Raw genomic sequence first — 19,610 nt, 5'->3', positions numbered from 1 at the left:
TGGCCGAGTCCGAGTGGCCCACTGGTTTCAGCGAGGTCCCCCAGCGCTCCAGAGTCTGAGTCCACCGGTTGACCCCTCCAGGACTCCAGACATCGCCTGCAGCCACTGAACGGGGACCACCTCCCAACCGCGAGTGGCCCAGTAAGGTGAAATCAGACCACAATAAGCACCTCTGCATTCTACCGTCCTGTGCCCTGGAGAGGAAAACCCGAGGTGCACCTACGTTTCCAAGCCCTCCAACTTACCTGCCCAGCTGATGGTTCCTCCCGGAAGACTTCCTGGACCGAGCCTGCAGCTAAAAAACAAAAACTGGCAATCCCAATTGAGAAAAACGGGGCAGCCGGCGCCAAATCAGCACCCTGTACCTGGCTGCCCCTGTGCCAATGTGGGTGCGCCTTGTGTGCTAACTCTCATCCTCCTTCTGTCCAGAGCTAAGCCCTAGGAGCTTTGCTTCCACATCCAAGTGGAGTGCCCGTGAGCAGCCACCAACCGGAGGCCCCTATCCCCGTTGGATAACATGGGCCTCAGCACTCTGCACCCGGCCGCCCTCGTGCTGCTGAGTGTGATTTTTTGAATGCATCCCTGACCCTGGGAATCCACAGGACTCTGTGCACACTTACCTTACTTTGATATAGTATGTACAGAGCCCGCTCCCTATAGGGGCATACCCCAATCCTATTGGCTAAAATCCTCACAATCAATATAGAAGGTTCTCAAAGGAGGGGTTCACTTCAGCTCAGGACACCTTAGGAGTGGTCCTGGCTGAGAGGGGACACACCTCTCCTACTTACTAATATTTCCGCTGGCCTTACTGCCAAACGTGGGGCTTGGTCAGGGGGCGAGCATCTCTACTAGCTGGAGAGACCCTGGCTTGCATAAAAAGGGCAGGAAGCCTTTGAGGCTCGCCGCCCTGAATGATGCTCCTGCTGGGGGGTGGGTGTGAAGCACCTCCACTAGCTGGAGAGGCCCTGGGCAGCATAACAAAGGGCAGGAAGCCTTTGAGGCTCGCCGCCCTGAATGATGCTCCTGCTTGAGGGTGGGTGTGAAGCACCTGCACCCAGGGCAGGCTTTGTTTCTGACCCACGAGAGCGCAAGGGTCTCACCTCAGGGAGTCAGAAACATGTCTAGAGGTGGCAGGCTGGTGAGGACCAGTCAGCCACACACTAGTTGTTAGGTAGGTTCTCAAGGGGCACCTCTGCGGTGCCCTCTGAGTGCATTTATTAATTAACCCAACACTCGCATCAGTGTGGGCTCATTAATCTGAGATGTTTGGTACAAATATGTGGGATCCGGTGATGCCATGATGGAGCTGTGGAACCCGTATTTACAAGCTCACAGCCCATGTACACCAAGAATGGACTTAGACACCATAGGGGCAAATCTGCTCATGTAGTGATGCCCTCACAAGAGGCATAGTGAACCCTGCCTCAGGGCTGTAAGGCCTGCTTTGGGGGGACTTACCTATGCCTCTTGCAGTGCTGGCAGACTTGGCACACAGGGATGTATGCCAGGTCGACTCTTCAGTTTTAGCTGCACCACAACACGCAGGCTGAAGTGGCGGGCGTATGTGTTTGGTGAGGGGTCTCCTAATGTGCAATAATACATGATGCAGCCCTCAAGGACCCTCTCTGGTCACAGTGCCCTTGGTACCACTGGGACCTTTTACAAGGGGATTACATGTAGGGCAGAGGTGTGCCAAATGTGGAAACACACGTACAGTTTTGGGAAAGAACACAGGCACTGGGAACCCGATTAGCAGGAGCCGAGTGCATATTCAGTCAAAGTTGCATTCAGAGTCGGGCAGGAGAGGGAGGTTACCATGCCAAAACTTTCTGACAATATTTTTTGTTATGTCTTTTTTCAGAACGCGGCCTCGCATACACCAAAGCAATCAATGCTAGTTCTGCAATAGGAAGTAACACCATGACATGAACACTCGTCGCAATCTAGGCCGACATTTTCGAAATAGCTTTTCCCACAGTTTGGTGCTATGTACAGTAGTATACTGTGAATTTTTGACTGATAAAAAGTGAAATCTTGATTTATGTGATGAGTTTTCTCAGAGGATACCATTTTTCTACACCATTAGTCCATTCTAAAGTCCTAAAACATTGCTGCGTTTCGGATTGAAAGTCCAAGATGGCGATCAGTGTTGCTTTGTCAGGCGCCAAGCACCGTTATCCAAGCACTCGTTTACTAAACACGGAAAGGGGTGCGGCGGCTGAAGCAGCGAAGCGGGAGGGGGTTGTGGAACGGAGGGAAATCCTCTCACTTTGAAGTCAAAGAAAGTAAATTAAAGTGGCCCCCTCGTAAACAGTGTCTGACATTCTATCTGAGGCGATAGGAACAATAATTATAGATCTGTTTACAGAGGACGCCCGGAGTGAGTGTTGAGGGAATGGGGGCCGCGGCAGCGGCTTGGTGCCTTTAAGTTGCCACAGCAAAGATGAGCAAGAAAGAAAGAAAAAAATAGTCCCAGACACAAAGGACAATCGAAGGGATGAAGAAAAAGGCAATGGGCGGGCTGTAAGCCCACAGAATAGATACAGCATGTCTCGAAGAGAAAGTGCATATGCTGCCTGGGCTCGACCTAATAAGTACCTTCCGAAGTGCGTAGCCAGTGGAAGCACACTGACCACTAGCCACTGGCCAGTGAGCAGAAGCTGTACTTGGGTCATGCTCGGCGTGGACAGGCAAAGCATGAAAACATGCAAAGTGAAGGCAGACGATGTGCTGGCCAATCAGAAGCATGGAAATTAGAGCGACAAATGGTAAGTAAAGGTAAGCAGTGGACAGGCTCTAGCTCCTCTCAAGATTTATTTTAAATACAACAGATTTTGTTTAGGTGAAACCTAAAAGTGGAAACGAGAGAATAAAGAGAAAAAAACAGAAAGGGTGTCAAAGATTGGGAAAAAGAAGGTAAGGGGGCACTGAAGAGACTGAGGACAGAATGAAAAGAAGGAGATGAGGCTGACAAGACAAATTCAAGAGGAGAGACAAGAAGAATGGAGAGAAAAGGGGGCGCAGAACACTAGACTGTGGGGAATCCAAGGGAAAAAGTTTAAAAACATGGTGAGAGAAGAGAGTGGTCGTGAGCGCCGGAGAGAGACTCACCTTGGGGTGGATGATGACGTCGTACTGCAGCGAGGAAGAGCTCCGGTGACGAGGACCCGTCCATGCCACTGACAGGGAGTGCACCCCCTGATCCACCAGCCGAAGGGAGGACACAGTCACGGGGGCTGCAAGAGGGCAAAAACAGGGTAAGAAGGAGTGTAATCTACAAGGGGGCAGAGGAACACAGAACCGTCTTTACACGATGGGCACAAGATAGTGAGAGCAGGAACCACCGGAACCTTTATACGACAGGCGCAAGACAGTGAGAGCAGTAACCACCACCACCTTTACATGACAGGCACAAGACAGTGAGAGCAGGAACCACCAGCACCTTTATACGACAGGCACAAGACAGTGAGAGCAGTAACCACCACCACCTTTACACGACAGGCCAAGAGAGTGAGAACAGGTACCACCACCACCTTTACACAACGGGCACAAGAAAGTAAGAACAGGAACCAACAGCATCTTTACACAACAGGCACAAGACAGTGAGAACAGGAACCACCAGCACCTTTACATGAAGGGCACAAGAAAGTGAGAACAGGAACCTCCAGCACCTTTACACGACCGGCACAAGACAGTGAGAACAGGAACCACCACCACATTTACACTACGGGCACAAGACAGTGAGAGCAGTAACCACTATCACATTTACACGACTGGCACAAGACAGTGAGAACAGGAACCACCAGCACCTTTACATGACAGGCACAAGTCAGTGAGAGCAGGCACCACCAGCACCTTTATACGACAGGCACAAGACAGTGAGAACAGGAATCACCAGCACCTTTATACGACAGGCACAAGGCAGTGAGAACAGGAATCACCAGCACCTTTATACGACATGCGCAAGACAGTGAGAACAGGAACCACCAGCACCTATTCACAGCAGGAACAAGACAGTGAGAACAGTAACCACCACCACCTTTACACGATGGGGACAAGAGAGCGAGAGCAGGAACCACCAGCACCTTTACATGACAAGCACAAGACAGTGAGAACAGGAACCACCAGCTCCTTTACACAACAGGCACAAGACAGTGAGAGCAGTAACCACCACCACCTTTACACGGCAGGCACAAGAGAGTGGGAGCAGGAACCACGAGCATCTTTACACGACAGGCATAAGAAAGTAAGAACAGGAACCAACAGCTTCTTTACACAACAGGCACTAGACAGTGAGAACAGGAACCACCAGCACCTTTACATGACAGGCACAAGACAGTGAGAACAGTAACCTCCAGCACCACATGACAGGCACAAGGCAGTGAGAGCAGGAACCACCAGCACCTTTACATGACAGGCACAAGAAAATGAGAACAGGAACCACCAGCACCTTTACATGACAGGCACAAGACAGTGAGAGCAGGAACGACCAGCACCTTTACATGACAGGCACAAGAAAGTGAGAGCAGGAACCACCAGCACCTTTACATAACAGGCACAAGAAGGTGAGAACAGGAACCACCACCACCTTTACACACGGGAACAAGACAGTGAGAACAGGAACCTGCAGCATCTTTACACAACAGGCACAAAACAGTGAGAACAGGACCCACCAGCATCTTTACATGGCGGGTGCAAGAGAGTGACAAGAGGAACCACCAGCACCTTTACACGACAGTGAGAGCAGTGACCACCACCACCTTTACATGACGGGCACAAGAGAGTGAGAACAGGAACCACCAGCACCTTTACCCAACAGAGACAAGACAGGGAGAGCAGTAACAACCACCACCTTTACACGACAGACACAAGAGAGTGAGAACAGGAACCACCACCACCTTTACACAACAGGCACAAGAAAGTGAGAGCAGTAACCACTACCACCTTTACACGGCAGGCACAAGACAGTGAAAGCAGTAACCACCACCACCTTTACACAACAGGCACAAGACAGTGAGAAAAGGAACCACTAGCATGTGTACACAACAGGCACAAGACAGTGAGAGCAGAAATCACCCCCACCTTTACATGACAGGCACAAGCGAGTGAGAGCAGGAACCACCAGTATCTTTGTACAACAGGCACAAGACAGTGAGAGGAGTAACCACCACCACATTTACACGACGGACACAAGAGAGTGGGAGCAGGAACCACCATCATCTTTACACGAAGGGCACAAGAAGGTGAGAACAGGAACCACTAGCACCATTACACAACAGGAACAAGACAGTGAGAGCAGTAACCACAACCACTTTTACACGACAGGCACAAGAGAATGAGAACAGGAACCACCACATTTACACAACGGGCACAAGACAGTGTGAGCAGTAACCACTACCACCTTTGAACGACAGGCACAAGACAGTGAGAGCAGTAACCACCATCACCTTTACACAACAGGCACAAGAAAGTAAGAACAGGAACCACCAGCATGTTTACACAACAGGCACAAGACAGTGAGCGCAGTAACCACCCCCACCTTTACACGAAAGGCACAAGAGAGTGAGAGCAGGAACCACCAGTACCTTTACATGACAGGCACAAGGCAGTGAGAGCTGTAACCATCACCACCTTTACACGACTGGCACAAGATATTGAGAACAGGAACCACCAGCATCTTTACACGACAGTGAGAGCAGTAACCACCACCACCTTTACACAACAGGCACAAGACAGTGAGAACAGAAACCACCAGCATGTTTACACAACAGGCACAAGACAATGAGAGCAGTAACCACCAGCATCACCTTTACACGACAGGCATAAGACAGTGAGAGCAGTAACTACCACCACCTTTACACAACAGGCAGAAGACAGTGAGAGCAATAAACACCAGCATTTGTACATGACGGGCAAAACAAAGTGAGAACAGGAACCACCAGCACCTTTACACAACAGGCACAAGACAGTGAGCGCAGTAACCACCAGCATCTTTACACGACGGGCACAAGGCAGTGAGAGCAGGAACCACCAGCATCTGTACACGGCGGGCACAAGAGAGTGGGAGCAGGAACAACCACCACCTTTACACGTCAGGCACAAGACAGTGAGAACAGGAACCACCTGCATCTTTGCACGACGGGCACAAGACAGTGAGAGCAGTAACCATCAGCATCTTTACACGATGGACACAAGAGAGTGGGAGCAGGAACCACCACCCCCTTTACACAACGGGCACAAGACAGTGAGAGCAGGGACCACCACCACCACCACCACCTTTACACGAAAGGCACAAGAGAGTGAGAACAGGAACCACCACCACCTTTACATGATGGGCACTATTTGCTCAAAGCAGGAACCACCATCATATTTACACAACGGACATAAGAGATTGGGAGCAAGAACCACCAGCATCACCTTTACACGAGGCGCACTAGTCAGAGAGAGGCAGTGAACCACCACCTTTACCCGACAGGCACAAGACAGGCGGGAACCACCAGCATCTTTACACGATGGGCACAAGACAGTGAGAACAGGAACCACCAGACCTGGAGGAAGAACCAGGTCACAGACCAGGGTCAGACATGGAGGAAGGACCAGGATCAGGCATGGGGGAAGGACCAGGACACAGACCAGGATCAGGCATGAAGGAAGGACCATGACACAGACCAGGGCCAGACATGGAGGAAGGACCAGGACATAGACCAGGGCCAGACATGGAGGAAGGACCAGGACACAGACCAGGAGAGGCGTGGAGGAAGGACCAGGACACATACCAGGGCCAGACATGGAGGAAGGACCAGGACACAGACCAGGAGAGGCGTGGAGGAAGGACCAGGACACATACCAGGGTCAGGCATGGAGGAAGGACCAAGGTCAGGCATGGAGTAAAAACCAGGTCAAAGACCAGGGTCTGGCATGGAGGAAGGACCAGGGTCGGCATAGAGTAAGGACCAGGACACAAACCAGGGTCAGGCATGGAGGAAGGACCCGGACACAGACCAGGGTAAGGCATGGAGGAAGGACCAGAACACATACCAGGGTCAGGCATGGAGGAAGGACCAGGGTCAGGCATGGAGAAAGAACCAGGTCACAGACCAGGGTCAGGCATGGAGGAAGAACCAGGGTCAGGCACGGAGGAAGAACCAGGGTCAGGCACATAGGAAGGACCAGGGTCAGGCACAGAGGAAGGACGAGGGTCAGGCATGGAGGAAGAACCAGGGTCAGGCATGGAGGAAGAACCAGGGTCAGGCATGGAGTAAGGACCAGGACACAGACCAGGGTCAGGCATGGAGGGAGAACCAGGTCACAGACCAGGGTCAGGCATGGAGGAAGAACCAGGTCACAGACCAGGGTCAGGCATGGAGGAAGATCCATAGTCAGACATGGAGTAAGGACCAGGATCCGGCATGGAGGAAGGACCAGGACACAGACCAGGTCATGCATGGAAGAAGTACCAGGGTCAGGCATGGAGGAATGACCAGGGTCTGGCATGGAGGAAGGACCAGGACACAGACCAGGGTCAGGCATGGAGGAAGGACCAGGACACAGACCAGGGTCAGGCATGGAGGAAGGACCAGGGTCAGGCATGAAGGAAGGACCAGGGTCAGGCATAGAGGAAGGACCAGGGTCAGGCATGGAGGAAGGACCAGGACACAGACCAGGGGCAGGCATGGAGGAAGGACCAGGACACAGACCAGGGACTGGCATGGAGGAAGGACCAGGACACAGACCAGGGTCAGGCATGGAGGAAGGACCAGGGTCAGGCATGAAGGAAGGACCAGGGTCAGGCATAGAGGAAGGACCAGGGTCAGGCATGGAGGAAGGACCAGGGTCAGGCATGGAGGAAGGACCAGGACACAGACCAGGGTCAGGCATGGAGGAAGGACCAGGACACAGACCAGGGTCAGGCATGGAGGAAGGACCAGGACACAGACCAGGGTCAGGCATGGAGGAAGGACCAGGGTTTCAAGGCATTATAAAAAAGGATGCACTGCTTGTAGATCCGTTGGTGGCCCAACAGAGCAATCCACAGTTTGGGGCACGAAGCGAGGGCTTGTGAGCGGGACCTGCTCATGTGATGCCTAATAAGAACCAGAAGCGAGAGGGAGCGGCTAGAGCAGGACCTGGTCAAGTGATGGACTAGAACAACCAGAAGATGCACAAGTGAAGACCTGGAGGTGAGTGTGGGCTGATAGTGTTAGAGCTTACGCTGGGAGTGGGAAGGTCATTGGCAGTGGGTCCTTGACGGTGAGTCCTTGACAGCGAGTCCCTGACAGTGGGTCCTTGACGGTGGGTCCTTGACGATGAGTCTTTGATGGTCAATCCTTGACGGTCGGTCCCTGACGGTCTCTCCTTGCCAGTGGGTCCTTCATGGTCAGTCCTGGATGGTGGGGCAATGATGGTCAGTCCCTGAGGGTGGGTTCCTGATGGTGGGTCCCTGATGGTGGATCTGTTATAGTCAGTCCTTGACGGTGGGTCCTTGATGGTCAGTCTTGAAGGTGGGTCACTGAATCATCATAGGGAAGACAGTCGACATGCCTAGGTCCATCATCTGACACCGTAGGGAAGGCATGGACTTGTCTAGGTCCATCATCTGACACCGTAGGGAAGGTGTGGACATGTCACGGTCCGTCACGTGACACCGTAGGGAAGGTGTGGACATGTCTAGGTTCATCACGTGACACCGTAGGGAAGGCATGGACTTGTCTAGGTCCATCATCTGACACCGTAGGGAAGGTGGTGGACATGTCTAGGCCCATCACGTGACGCTGCCTGAAGCCAGAGGACAGGCCCCGACCAGATCCCCTTGCTTGGTCGCCGGTGCTCTTCAGCCTTCCAGGGTCGGACCGGGCGGTCTCGATACTGGTGCCAGACTGACCCAGACCGCACCACCTGCAAGATCATCAGACTCCGGACAGGAGGACACTTTTGTCTGGGATCACGTCGACTGCGGACAGGAGGACACTTGTCTGGGATCACGTCAGACTCTGGACAGGAGGACACTTGTCTGTGATCACGTCAGACTCCAGACAGAAGGACACTAGTCTGGGATCACGTCAGACTCCGGACAGGAGGACACTTGTCTGATCATGTCAGACTCCGGACAGGAGAACACTTGTCTGGGATCACGTCAGACTCCGGACAGGAGGACACTTGTCTGATCATGTCAGACTCCGGACAGGAGAACACTTGTCTGGGATCACGTCAGACTCCGGACAGGAGGACACTTTTGTCTGGGATCACGTCAGACTCCATACAGGAGGACACTTATCTGTGATCACGTCAGACTCCGGACAGAAGGACACTTGTCTGTGATCACATCAGACTCCGGACAGGAGGACACTTGTCTGATCACGTCAGACTCCGGACAGGAGGACACTTGTCTGATCACGTCAGACTCCGGACAGGAGGACACTTGTCTGTGATCACGTCAGACTCCGGACAGGAGGACACTTGTCTGATCACATAAGACCCCGGGCAGGAGGACTCTTGTCTGGGATCACGTCAGACTCTGGACAGGAGGACACTTGTCTGGGATCACATCAGACTCCGGACAGGAGGACACTTTTGTCTGGGATCACGTCAGACTTCATACAGGAGGACACTTATCTGTGATCACGTCAGACTCCGGACAGAAGGACACTTGTCTGTGATCACATCAGACTCCGGACAGGAGGACACTTGTCTGATCACATAAGACCCCGGGCAGGAGGACTCTTGTCTGGGATCATGTCAGACTCCGGACAGGAGGACACTTGTCTGATCACGTCAGACTCCGGGCAGGAGGACACTTGTCTGATCACATAAGACCCCGGGCAGGAGGACTCTTGTCTGGGATCACATCAGACTCCGGACAGGAGGACACTTTTCTGGGATCACGTCAGACTCTGGACAGGAGGACACTTGTCTGGGATCACGTCAGACTCCGGACAGGAGGACACTTGTCTGATCACGTTAGACTCCGGACAGGAGGACACTTGTCTGGGATCACATCAGACTCCAGACAGGAGGACACTTTTCTGGGATCACGTCAGACTCCGGACAGGAGGACACTTGTCTGGGATCACGTCAGACTCCGGACAAGAGGGCACTTGCCTGGGATCATGTCAGACTCCGGACAAGAGGACACTTGTCTGATCACGTCAGACTCGGACAGGAGGACACTTGTCTGATCATGTTAGACTCCGGACAGGAGGACACTTGTCTGGGATCACATCAGACTCCGGACAGAAGGACACTTTTCTGGGATCACGTCAGACTCCGGCCAAGAGGACACTTGCCTGGGATCATGTCAGACTCCGGACAGGAGGACACTTGTCTGATCACGTAAGACTCGGACAGGAGGACACTTGCCTGGGATCATGTCAGACTCCGGACAGGAGGACACTTGTCTGGGATCATGTCAGACTCCGGACAGGAGGACACTTGTCTGATCACGTCAGACTCCAGACAGGAGGACACTTGTCTGATCACGTCAGACTCCAGACAGGAGGACACTTGTCTGGGATCACGTCAGACTCCAGACAGGAGGACCCTTGTCTGGGATCACGTCAGACTCTGGACAGGAGGACACTTGTCGGGGATCATGTCAGACTCCGGACAGGAGGACACTTGTCTGATCACGTCAGACTCCGGACAGGAGGACACTTGTCTGGGATCACGTCAGACTCCGGACAGGAGGACACTTGTCTGATCACGTCAGACTCCGGACAGGAGGACACTTGTCTGGGATCACGCCAGACTCCAGACAGGAGGACACTTGTCTGGGATCACGTCAGACTCCGGACAGAAGGACACTTGTCTGATCACATAAGACCCCGGGCAGGGGGACTCTTGTCTGGGATCACGTCAGACTCTGGACAGGAGGACACTTGTCTGGGATCACGTCAGACTCTGGACAGGAGGACACTTGTCTGGGATCACGTCAGACTCTGGACAGGAGGACACTTGTCTGGGATCACGTCAGACTCCGGACAGGAGGACACTTGTCTGGGATCACATCAGACTCCGGACAGGAGGACACTTTTCTGGGATCACGTAAGACCCCGGACAGGAGGACACTTGCCTGGGATCATGTCAGACTCCGGACAGGAGGACACTTGTCCGATCACGTCAGACTCGGACAGGAGGACACTTGTCTGGGATCACGTCAGACTCTGGACAGGAGGACACTTGTCCGAAAACCCATAGCAGGGGCCAGGGGCCCGGGGTCCCCCAGAGGTAACTGCACCCTGAGATCTGGAGCGTCATCGCCTTGGAGCCCTTCCCTCACAGGTCTTACCACCCGATCACTAGCACACACGTCACTGGCCCCGGAAGGATGAAAGGCGGAGGCTTCCCTGTTGACCTGCGGGTGACAGTCTGCAGCGCATTAATGTCCTTCCTGATCATGCAGCCTCATAATTATGTCATAATTACAAACGGATGTAAATATATGGCTATAATTATATGTCACAATTACACAAGCACGCAGCATTTCTAGCTCCGTTCAGCCGGTCCGGGAACACCCAGAAAATCAGACACGACAACTGAGCAAGAAGCCCTCAGGGTAGAGCACCAGCAGCGAACCCGGGAGAGGACAGCAGCAGATCTGCCCAAGAGCACACATGCATACAGTGCTGAGAAGCACCTTTGACTCTTTCTAAGTTGCTTGTTCCATATGAGAAGTCTTCAGTGTGTGCCCTGGGGCCTTATATTGTGGAAGTTCAATTGATTTACTTCAAGATATTGCTGATTGGTATCTTTCATTTGTGCCATTTTAGAACTCAGGGGAGCGGCGGTTTTTAACTTTGTTCTACATTACATCTAAGATATTTACCTTGGAAAGAGCTGACTATACTTGAGATATAATTGGACTGTCCGTACGGGGAAATCCTAATAGGAGACGTTGCACACCAATGGACTTTTGAAGCACTTTCGGTGACATCCGTTCTGTTGAATTTGAGTAAGCCCTGAAGAAGGTCCCGTGGCACTAGGGAACGAAACGCGTTGGCTGTGTGCCGGTTTTAAACAACCTAAGTTAATAAGGAGAAGATATTTTGGATAACATAGGTCTCCTAAGCTGTACCCACCCTGCTGCCATCCCCTGCTCTTACCTGCATGCCCGATGGTGACGTGCAGCGTGGCGCTGCCTCTGGGGGGGTGCCCCAGTCCCGACACCCCGTTCCTCGCCTCCACGGTGAAGGTGTAGTTGCAGTAGGGCTCCAGCCCCTCCACGGTCACCGCCGGCTCCGAGAGCCCCTCAGCCCCCGGGCCCGGCTCGCAGGGCTCGCATGGGCCCGCTTCCAGGGGGCACTTGTCGCAGGTCACACGGTAAGTCACATCCAGCCGGCCGCCCGGGTCACTGGGGGGCAGCCAGGACAGGGACACGGTAGTGCCTTGGACAGACAGGCTGGCGTTCCGGGGGGCAGAGGGGGGCCCTGGGTAGAGATGGGGAGAGAGAGGCGGGTTATCAGCAGATAGAGATGGGGTCTCTGCAAGGGGGGGCTCTGTACCCCTGGGGGCACACGGGATACTGCCCACCGACTGCCCCAATGGCCACACGGGACACTGTCCACTGACTGTCCATGGACCCACACAAGATACTGCCCACTGAATGCCCCAGGACATGCATAAGATACTGCCCACTGAATGCCCCAGGACACGCATAAGATACTGCCCACTGACTGCCCCAGGACTCACACGGGATACTGCCCACTGACTGTCCCAAGGACCACACAGGATACTGCCCACTGACTGTCCCAAGGAGCATACGGGAAACTGCCCACTGACTGCCCCAGGACTCACACGGGATACTGCCCACTGACTGTCCCAAGGACCACACAGGATACTGCCCACTGACTGTCCCAAGGAGCATACGGGAAACTGCCCACTGACTGCCCCAGGACTCACACGGGATACTGCCCACTGACTGTCCCAAGGACCACACAGGATACTGCCCACTGACTGTCCCAAGGACCACACAGGATACTGCCCACTGACTGTCCCAAGGACCACACAGGAAACTGCCCACTGACTGCCCCAGGACTCACACGAGATACTGCCCACTGACTGTCCCAAGGACCACACAGGATACTGCCCACTGACTGTCCCAAGGACCACACAGGATACTGCCCACTGACTGTCCCAAGGACCACACAGGATACTGCCCACTGACTGTCCCAAGGACCACACAGGAAACTGCCCACTGACTGCCCAGGACTCACACGGGATACTGCCCACTGACTGTCCAGTAACCACTGGCTGTCCCAGGACCCACAAGGGATACTGATACTGCCCACTGGCTCCCCAAGGACCCTGCTACCTGGAGATCAGAGTGTCAGTGACTGCCTAGTGCTCTGCTCCCTCTGTTGGGGGGGGCTCAGACCGAGAGGGAGTCTCCCCCAGCCCCTCTTGCCGTGGCTGTGGTCACTCACTCCATCCTCGGGGGGCATCAGCTTTTAAGGGGCAGCGCCAAGTGGGAACAATCCCCCCTCTCTGGGGCAGGGGGTCTCTGTTCTCCTGGGGGGGAAAGGGTCCTGGGGGGTACAAACCCTCTCTGTGTGAGAGGGGGTCTCCGTTCTCCTGGGGGGGCAGGTCCTGGAGGGGGGTACAAACCCTCTCTCTGGGGCAGGAGTCTCTGTTCTCCTGGGGGGGGGACAGGTCTTGGGGGGGGGGTACAAACCCTCTCTCTGGGGCAGGGGTCTCTGTTCTCCTGGGGGGGGGGAGGTCCTGGAGGGGGTACAAACCCTCTCTCTGGGTCAGGGGGTCTCTGTTCTCTTGGGGGGGCAGCTCCTGGGGGGGGGTACAAACCGTCTCTCTGAGGCAGGGGGTCTCTGTTCTCCTGGGGGGGGGCAGGTCCTGGGGGGTACAAACCCTCTCTCTGGGTCAGGGGGTCTCTGTTCTCCGGGGGTGGGGGGCAGGTCCTGGGGGGGTACAAACCCTCTCTCTGAGGCGGGGGGTCTCTGTTCTCCTGGGGGGGGGGGGGTCTCCGTTTCTACTCACGTGTGCAGGGGGCCGAGAGCTCCTCGGTGGGGGCCCGGTAGAACCCCGCGTTGCAGACACAGGACGTGGCCCCCGGGGCCCCCGACGAGCTGTTGGGGGGACACTTCAGGCACCGCGCGTTCTTGGGGGACGCCTTGTAGAACCCCTGCTGGCAGGCTGCAAGAGAGAGGTCAAGAGGTTAGTGTACTGGACAGACAGACATGGGGGGGACCCCCGGATGAGCCCCACAATATTCCATCTACAGCCGGGGGGGGGGGGGGGGTCTGGCTCCTGCTGCTGGAAGGGAAGTCAAGTTTTAATTATTTTATTTTATTTATAAAGTTTTATATAGCGCAAACTTGATCCCAGTTTGTGGATTTATATAGCGCGGCTTACCGCCCCTCCCCCCTCCTAGGCGCTGCACATGGGCACGGGGAGATGAAGGGGTTTGCCCAGAATCACGGGGTGCTGCGCTGACGCCGAGACTCGAACCCGGATCCCCAGCTCCCGAGTTGACAGCTCTGGCTGCTGCGCCACACCCTCTGCCCCAACATATGTTGCATTATACCATTGAATCAACCTGGTTTGTGGAAAGTTCAATCCCCCCTCCCAGCCCGTTGGTGCTAACATTACTTGCTGAGCGGCCTGTCTTAAACAAACAAAATGTATACATTGCTTTTATTGATGTAAAGGCAGCCTTCGACTGTTGAAGGCCGTCATCCTTCTGGATACGGACCCCTGGGCTGAGGCCAGGTCGGGTGGGGGGGAGCCGCGTATCCAGAGAAATCAAGGCCTATATTGGCCTCAAGTGAGGCTGGGTTCTCGCTCCTGCCTTTGAATGTACTTTTATCGGATCTTTCGCGGCCCCTGGGTTCTATGAATGCCCGAGCGATGGGGGTACCAATCAGCGACCGTCAATATGCTGCTGACACTATCCTCGTGAGCCGGACTCCTATTGGCCGACAAAGACTTATGAACGCCTTTGATGATTACATACAATTAAATGGCCTCGAACTGAATGTAAAAAAAAACCATAAAGTCATGAACATTGGATCCGTTAAACAGAAGCTCAGTTCATGGGCGGCCCGAGCCGCCCGATTGAAGTTGTTAAAACGTATCGATATTAAGGGCAGGTGATTGATAATCGAGGATCCTTCAAACTCCATTTTTAGGAGCAAAGGGCTAAAACTGTGACCTTGGTTCATGCTTTTAAATGCTGAAAACAATCACTGGATTGTCAACCATAGGACTATATTCTTAAAGTCATCAAAGCTAAGTTACAACCAACCCTTTTCTGTGGCTCCCCCATCACCAGAGGGAAAGATGCGGAGCTCCGGCTCGATTGGAAGCCAAGGTCTTCAAAGCAGCCTTTGGCAATGCCAGCTCAGTGCGCGGGATACGACCAGAGGTGGTGTCCAGAGGCGGTGGTCGGTGTCCAGAGGCGGTGGTCGGTGTCCAGAGGCGGTGGTCGGTATCCAGAGGCGGTGGTCGGTATCCAGAGGTGGTCGGTGTCCAGAGGCGGTGGTCGGTGTCCAGAGGCAGTGGTCGGTGTCCAGAGGCAGTGGTCGGTGTCCAGAGGCAGTGGTCGGTGTCCAGAGGCGGTGCCTGGGGTCGGAAGGAGCTGAAATGTGAGGTCGCCTGTCCTCAGCCCCTGCGTCCTCAGGGACCCTTCGCTGGTTAGAAATAGATGAGTCTGCCTCCGCGGCTGAATGGAGAGCCCATGTCTGAACCGCCCTAAGGGATATTGCTTTGCAAATAGCACGGCAAGATCTGAACATGCCCAAGTATAAGTTCATTTTAAAAACAGATGAAAGCTGCTTCCCTCAAGCTGGACAGACATGCATCCGCGGGAAACATCATGCGTGGCACGGGATTCATTCACGCCAATCCCAACGCGGCAGCCACAGTGGACTGCTTACTTCTCAGCAAAGATTAAACCTGTTTCCTGAAGGCTACGGATGGAATAAATCCAACAAAAGAGGGCGCGCAGCCATGGGTCCAGCAGTGGCCGGGCAGCCATGGGTCCAGTAGTGGCCGGGCAGCCATGGGTCGAGCAGTGGCCGGGCAGCCACGGGTCGAGCAGTGGCCGGGCAGCCACGGGTCGAGCAGTGGCCGGGCAGCCACGGGTCGAGCAGTGGCCGGGAAGCCATGGGTCGAGCAGTGACCGGGCAGCCATGGGTCGAGCAGTGGCCGGGCAGCCATGGCTCCACAGTGGCCGGGCAGCCATGGGTCCAGCAGTGGCCGGGCAGCCATGGCTCCAGCAGTGGCCGGGCAGCCATGGGTCCAGCAGTGGCCGGGCAGCCATGGGTCCGGCAGTGGCCGGGCAGCCATGGGTCGAGCAGTGGCCGGGCAGCCACGGGTCGAGCAGTGGCCGGGCAGCCACGGGTCCAGCAGTGGCCGGGAAGCCATGGGTCGAGCAGTGACCGGGCAGCCATGGGTCGAGCAGTGGCCGGGCAGCCATGGCTCCAGCAGTGGCCGGGCAGCCATGGGTCCAGCAGTGGCCGGGCAGCCATGGCTCCAGCAGTGGCCGGGCAGCCATGGGTCCAGCAGTGGCCGGGCAGCCATGGGTCCGGCAGTGGCCGGGCAGCCATGGGTCGAGCAGTGGCCGGGCAGCCATGGGTCCGGCAGTGGCCGGGCAGCCATGGGTCGAGCAGTGGCCGGGCAGCCATGGGTTGAGCAGCGGCCGGGCAGCCATGGATCAAGCAGTGGCCGGGCAGCCATGGGTTGAGCAGTGGCCGGGCAGCCATGGGTTGAGCAGCGGCCGGGCAGCCATGGCTCAAGCAGTGGCCGGGCAGCCATGGGTTGAGCAGCGGCCGGGCAGCCATGGCTCAAGCAGTGGCCGGGCAGCCATGGGTCCAGCAGTGGCCGGGCAGCCATGGGTCGAGCAGCGGCCGGGCAGCCATGGGTCGAGCAGCGGCCGGGCAGCCATGGGTCAAGCAGCGGCCGAGCAGCCATGGGTCGAGCAGTGGCCGGGCAGCCATGGGTCGAGCAGTGGCCGGACAGCCATGGCTCAAGCAGTGGCCGGGCAGCCATGGGTCGAGCAGTGGCCGGGCAGCCATGGGTCGAGCAGTGGCCGGGCAGCCATGGGTCGAGCAGTGGCCGGGCAGCCATGGGTTGAGCAGCGGCCGGGCAGCCATGGATCAAGCAGTGGCCGGGCAGCCATGGGTTGAGCAGTGGCCGGGCAGCCATGGGTTGAGCAGCGGCCGGGCAGCCATGGCTCAAGCAGTGGCCGGGCAGCCATGGGTTGAGCAGCGGCCGGGCAGCCATGGCTCAAGCAGTGGCCGGGCAGCCATGGGTCCAGCAGTGGCCGGGCAGCCATGGGTCGAGCAGCGGCCGGGCAGCCATGGGTCGAGCAGCGGCCGGGCAGCCATGGGTCAAGCAGCGGCCGAGCAGCCATGGGTCGAGCAGTGGCCGGGCAGCCATGGGTCCAGCAGTGGCCGGGCAGCCATGGGTCGAGCAGCGGCCGGGCAGCCATGGGTCAAGCAGCGGCCGAGCAGCCATGGGTCGAGCAGTGGCCGGGCAGCCATGGGTCCGGCAGTGGCCGGGCAGCCATGGGTCGAGCAGTGGCCGGGCAGCCATGGGTTGAGCAGCGGCCGGGCAGCCATGGGTCAAGCAGTGGCCGGGCAGCCATGGGTCGAGCAGCGGCCGGGCAGCCATGGCTCAAGCAGTGGCCGGGCAGCCATGGGTCGAGCAGCGGCCGGGCAGCCATGGGTCGAGCAGTGGCCGGGCAGCCATGGGTCGAGCAGTGGCCGGGCAGCCATGGGTCCGGCAGTGGCCGGGCAGCCATGGGTCGAGCAGTGGCCGGGCAGCCATGGGTTGAGCAGCGGCCGGGCAGCCATGGATCAAGCAGTGGCCGGGCAGCCATGGGTCGAGCAGCGGCCGGGCAGCCATGGCTCAAGCAGTGGCCGGGCAGCCATGGGTCGAGCAGCGGCCGGGCAGCCATGGGTCGAGCAGTGGCCGGGCAGCCATGGGTCGAGCAGTGGCCGGGCAGCCATGGATCAAGCAGTGGCCGGGCAGCCATGGGTCAAGCAGTGGCCGGGCAGCCATGGGTCAAGCAGTGGCCGGGCAGCCATGGGTTGAGCAGCGGCCGGGCAGCCATGGCTCAAGCAGTGGCGGGGCAGCCATGGGTCGAGCAGCGGCCGGGCAGCCATGGGTCGAGCAGTGGCCGGACAGCCATGGGACGAGCAGTGGCCGGGCAGCCATGGGTCGAGCAGTGGCCGGGCAGCCATGGGTCAAGCAGTGGCCGGGCAGCCACGTGTCGAGCAGTGGCCGGGCAGCCACGGGTCCAGCAGTGGCCGGGCAGCCACGGGTCGAGCAGTGGCCGGGCAGCCACGGGTCGAGCAGTGGCCAGACAGCCACGGGTCCAGCAGTGGCCGGGCAGCCATGGGTCGAGCAGTGACCGGGCAGCCATGGCTCAAGCAGTGGCCGGGCAGCCATGGGTCGAGCAGTGGCCGGGCAGCCATGGGTCGAGCAGTGGCCGGGCAGCCATGGGTCGAGCAGTGGCCGGGCAGCCATGGGTCGAGCAGTGGCCGGACAGCCATGGCTCAAGCAGTGGCCGGGCAGCCATGGGTCGAGCAGTGGCCGGGCAGCCATGGGTCGAGCAGTGGCCGGGCAGCCATGGGTTGAGCAGCGGCCGGGCAGCCATGGCTCAAGCAGTGGCCGGGCAGCCATGGGTCGAGCAGCGGCCGGGCAGCCATGAGTCGAGCAGTGGCCGGGCAGCCACGGCTCAAGCAGTGGCCGGGCAGCCATGGGTCGAGCAGTGGCCGGGCAGCCATGGGTTGAGCAGCGGCCGGGCAGCCATGGGTCGAGCAGTGGCCGGGCAGCCACGGGTCGAGCAGTGGCCGGGCAGCCATGGGTCGAGCAGTGGCCGGGCAGCCATGAGTCGAGCAGTGGCCGGGCAGCCATGGGTCAAGCAGTGGCCGGGCAGCCATGGGTCCAGCAGTGGCCGGGCAGCCACGGGTCGAGCAGTGGCCGGGCAGCCATGGGTCGTGCAGTGGCCGGGCAGCCATGGGTCCAGCAGTGGCCGGGCAGCCACGGGTCGAGCAGTGGCCGGGCAGCCATGGGTCGAGCAGTGGCCGGGCAGCCATGGGTCGAGCAGTGGCCGGACAGCCACAGGTCCAGCAGTGGCCGGGCAGCCATGGCTCAAGCAGTGGCCGGGCAGCCATGGCTCAAGCAGTGGCCGGGCAGCCATGGGTCGAGCAGCGGCCGGGCAGCCATGGGTCAAGCAGTGGCCGGGCAGCCATGGGTCAAGCAGTGGCCGGGCAGCCATGGGTCCAGCAGTGGCCGGGCAGCCATGGGTCGAGCAGTGGCCGGGCAGCCATGGGTCGAGCAGTGGCCGGGCAGCCATGGGTCGAGCAGTGGCCGGGCAGCCATGGGTCGAGCAGTGGCCAGACAGCCACGGGTCCAGCAGTGGCCGGGCAGCCATGGGTCAAGCAGTGGCCGGGCAGCCATGGGTTGAGCAGCGGCCGGGCAGCCATGGCTCAAGCAGTGGCTGGGCAGCCATGGGTCGAGCAGCGGCCGGGCAGCCATGGGTCGAGCAGTGGCCGGGCAGCCATGGGTCAAGCAGTGGCCGGGCAGCCATGGGTCGAGCAGTGGCCGGGCAGCCATGGGTCGAGCAGTGGCCGGGCAGCCATGGGTCAAGC

At 57.5% G+C, this 19,610-nt stretch overlaps 1 protein-coding gene across 1 annotated transcript in view; it reads right to left on the bottom strand.

Moving 5' to 3' along the window:
- Positions 1-19,610, bottom strand: part of EPHA1 (EPH receptor A1) — a 174,123-nt gene that overhangs the window by 93,070 nt on the left and 61,443 nt on the right. Inside the window, exons 4-6 of the mRNA XM_086949006.1 lie at positions 13,990-14,145; positions 12,102-12,425; positions 3,115-3,239 (exon numbers count right to left, since the gene is read on the bottom strand). Of these exons, the coding sequence (XP_086805132.1) occupies positions 3,115-3,239; positions 12,102-12,425; positions 13,990-14,145 (605 nt within the window). The remainder of the gene's footprint in view (positions 1-3,114; positions 3,240-12,101; positions 12,426-13,989; positions 14,146-19,610) is intronic.

The sequence above is a fragment of the Lissotriton vulgaris genome, unplaced genomic scaffold (genome assembly GCF_964263255.1).
Source record: "Lissotriton vulgaris unplaced genomic scaffold, aLisVul1.2 SCAFFOLD_352, whole genome shotgun sequence".
Lineage (NCBI taxonomy): Eukaryota > Metazoa > Chordata > Amphibia > Caudata > Salamandridae > Lissotriton > Lissotriton vulgaris.
Note: the sequence above shows the minus strand (reverse complement) of the source record. Positions and strands in the feature narration are given on the sequence as shown.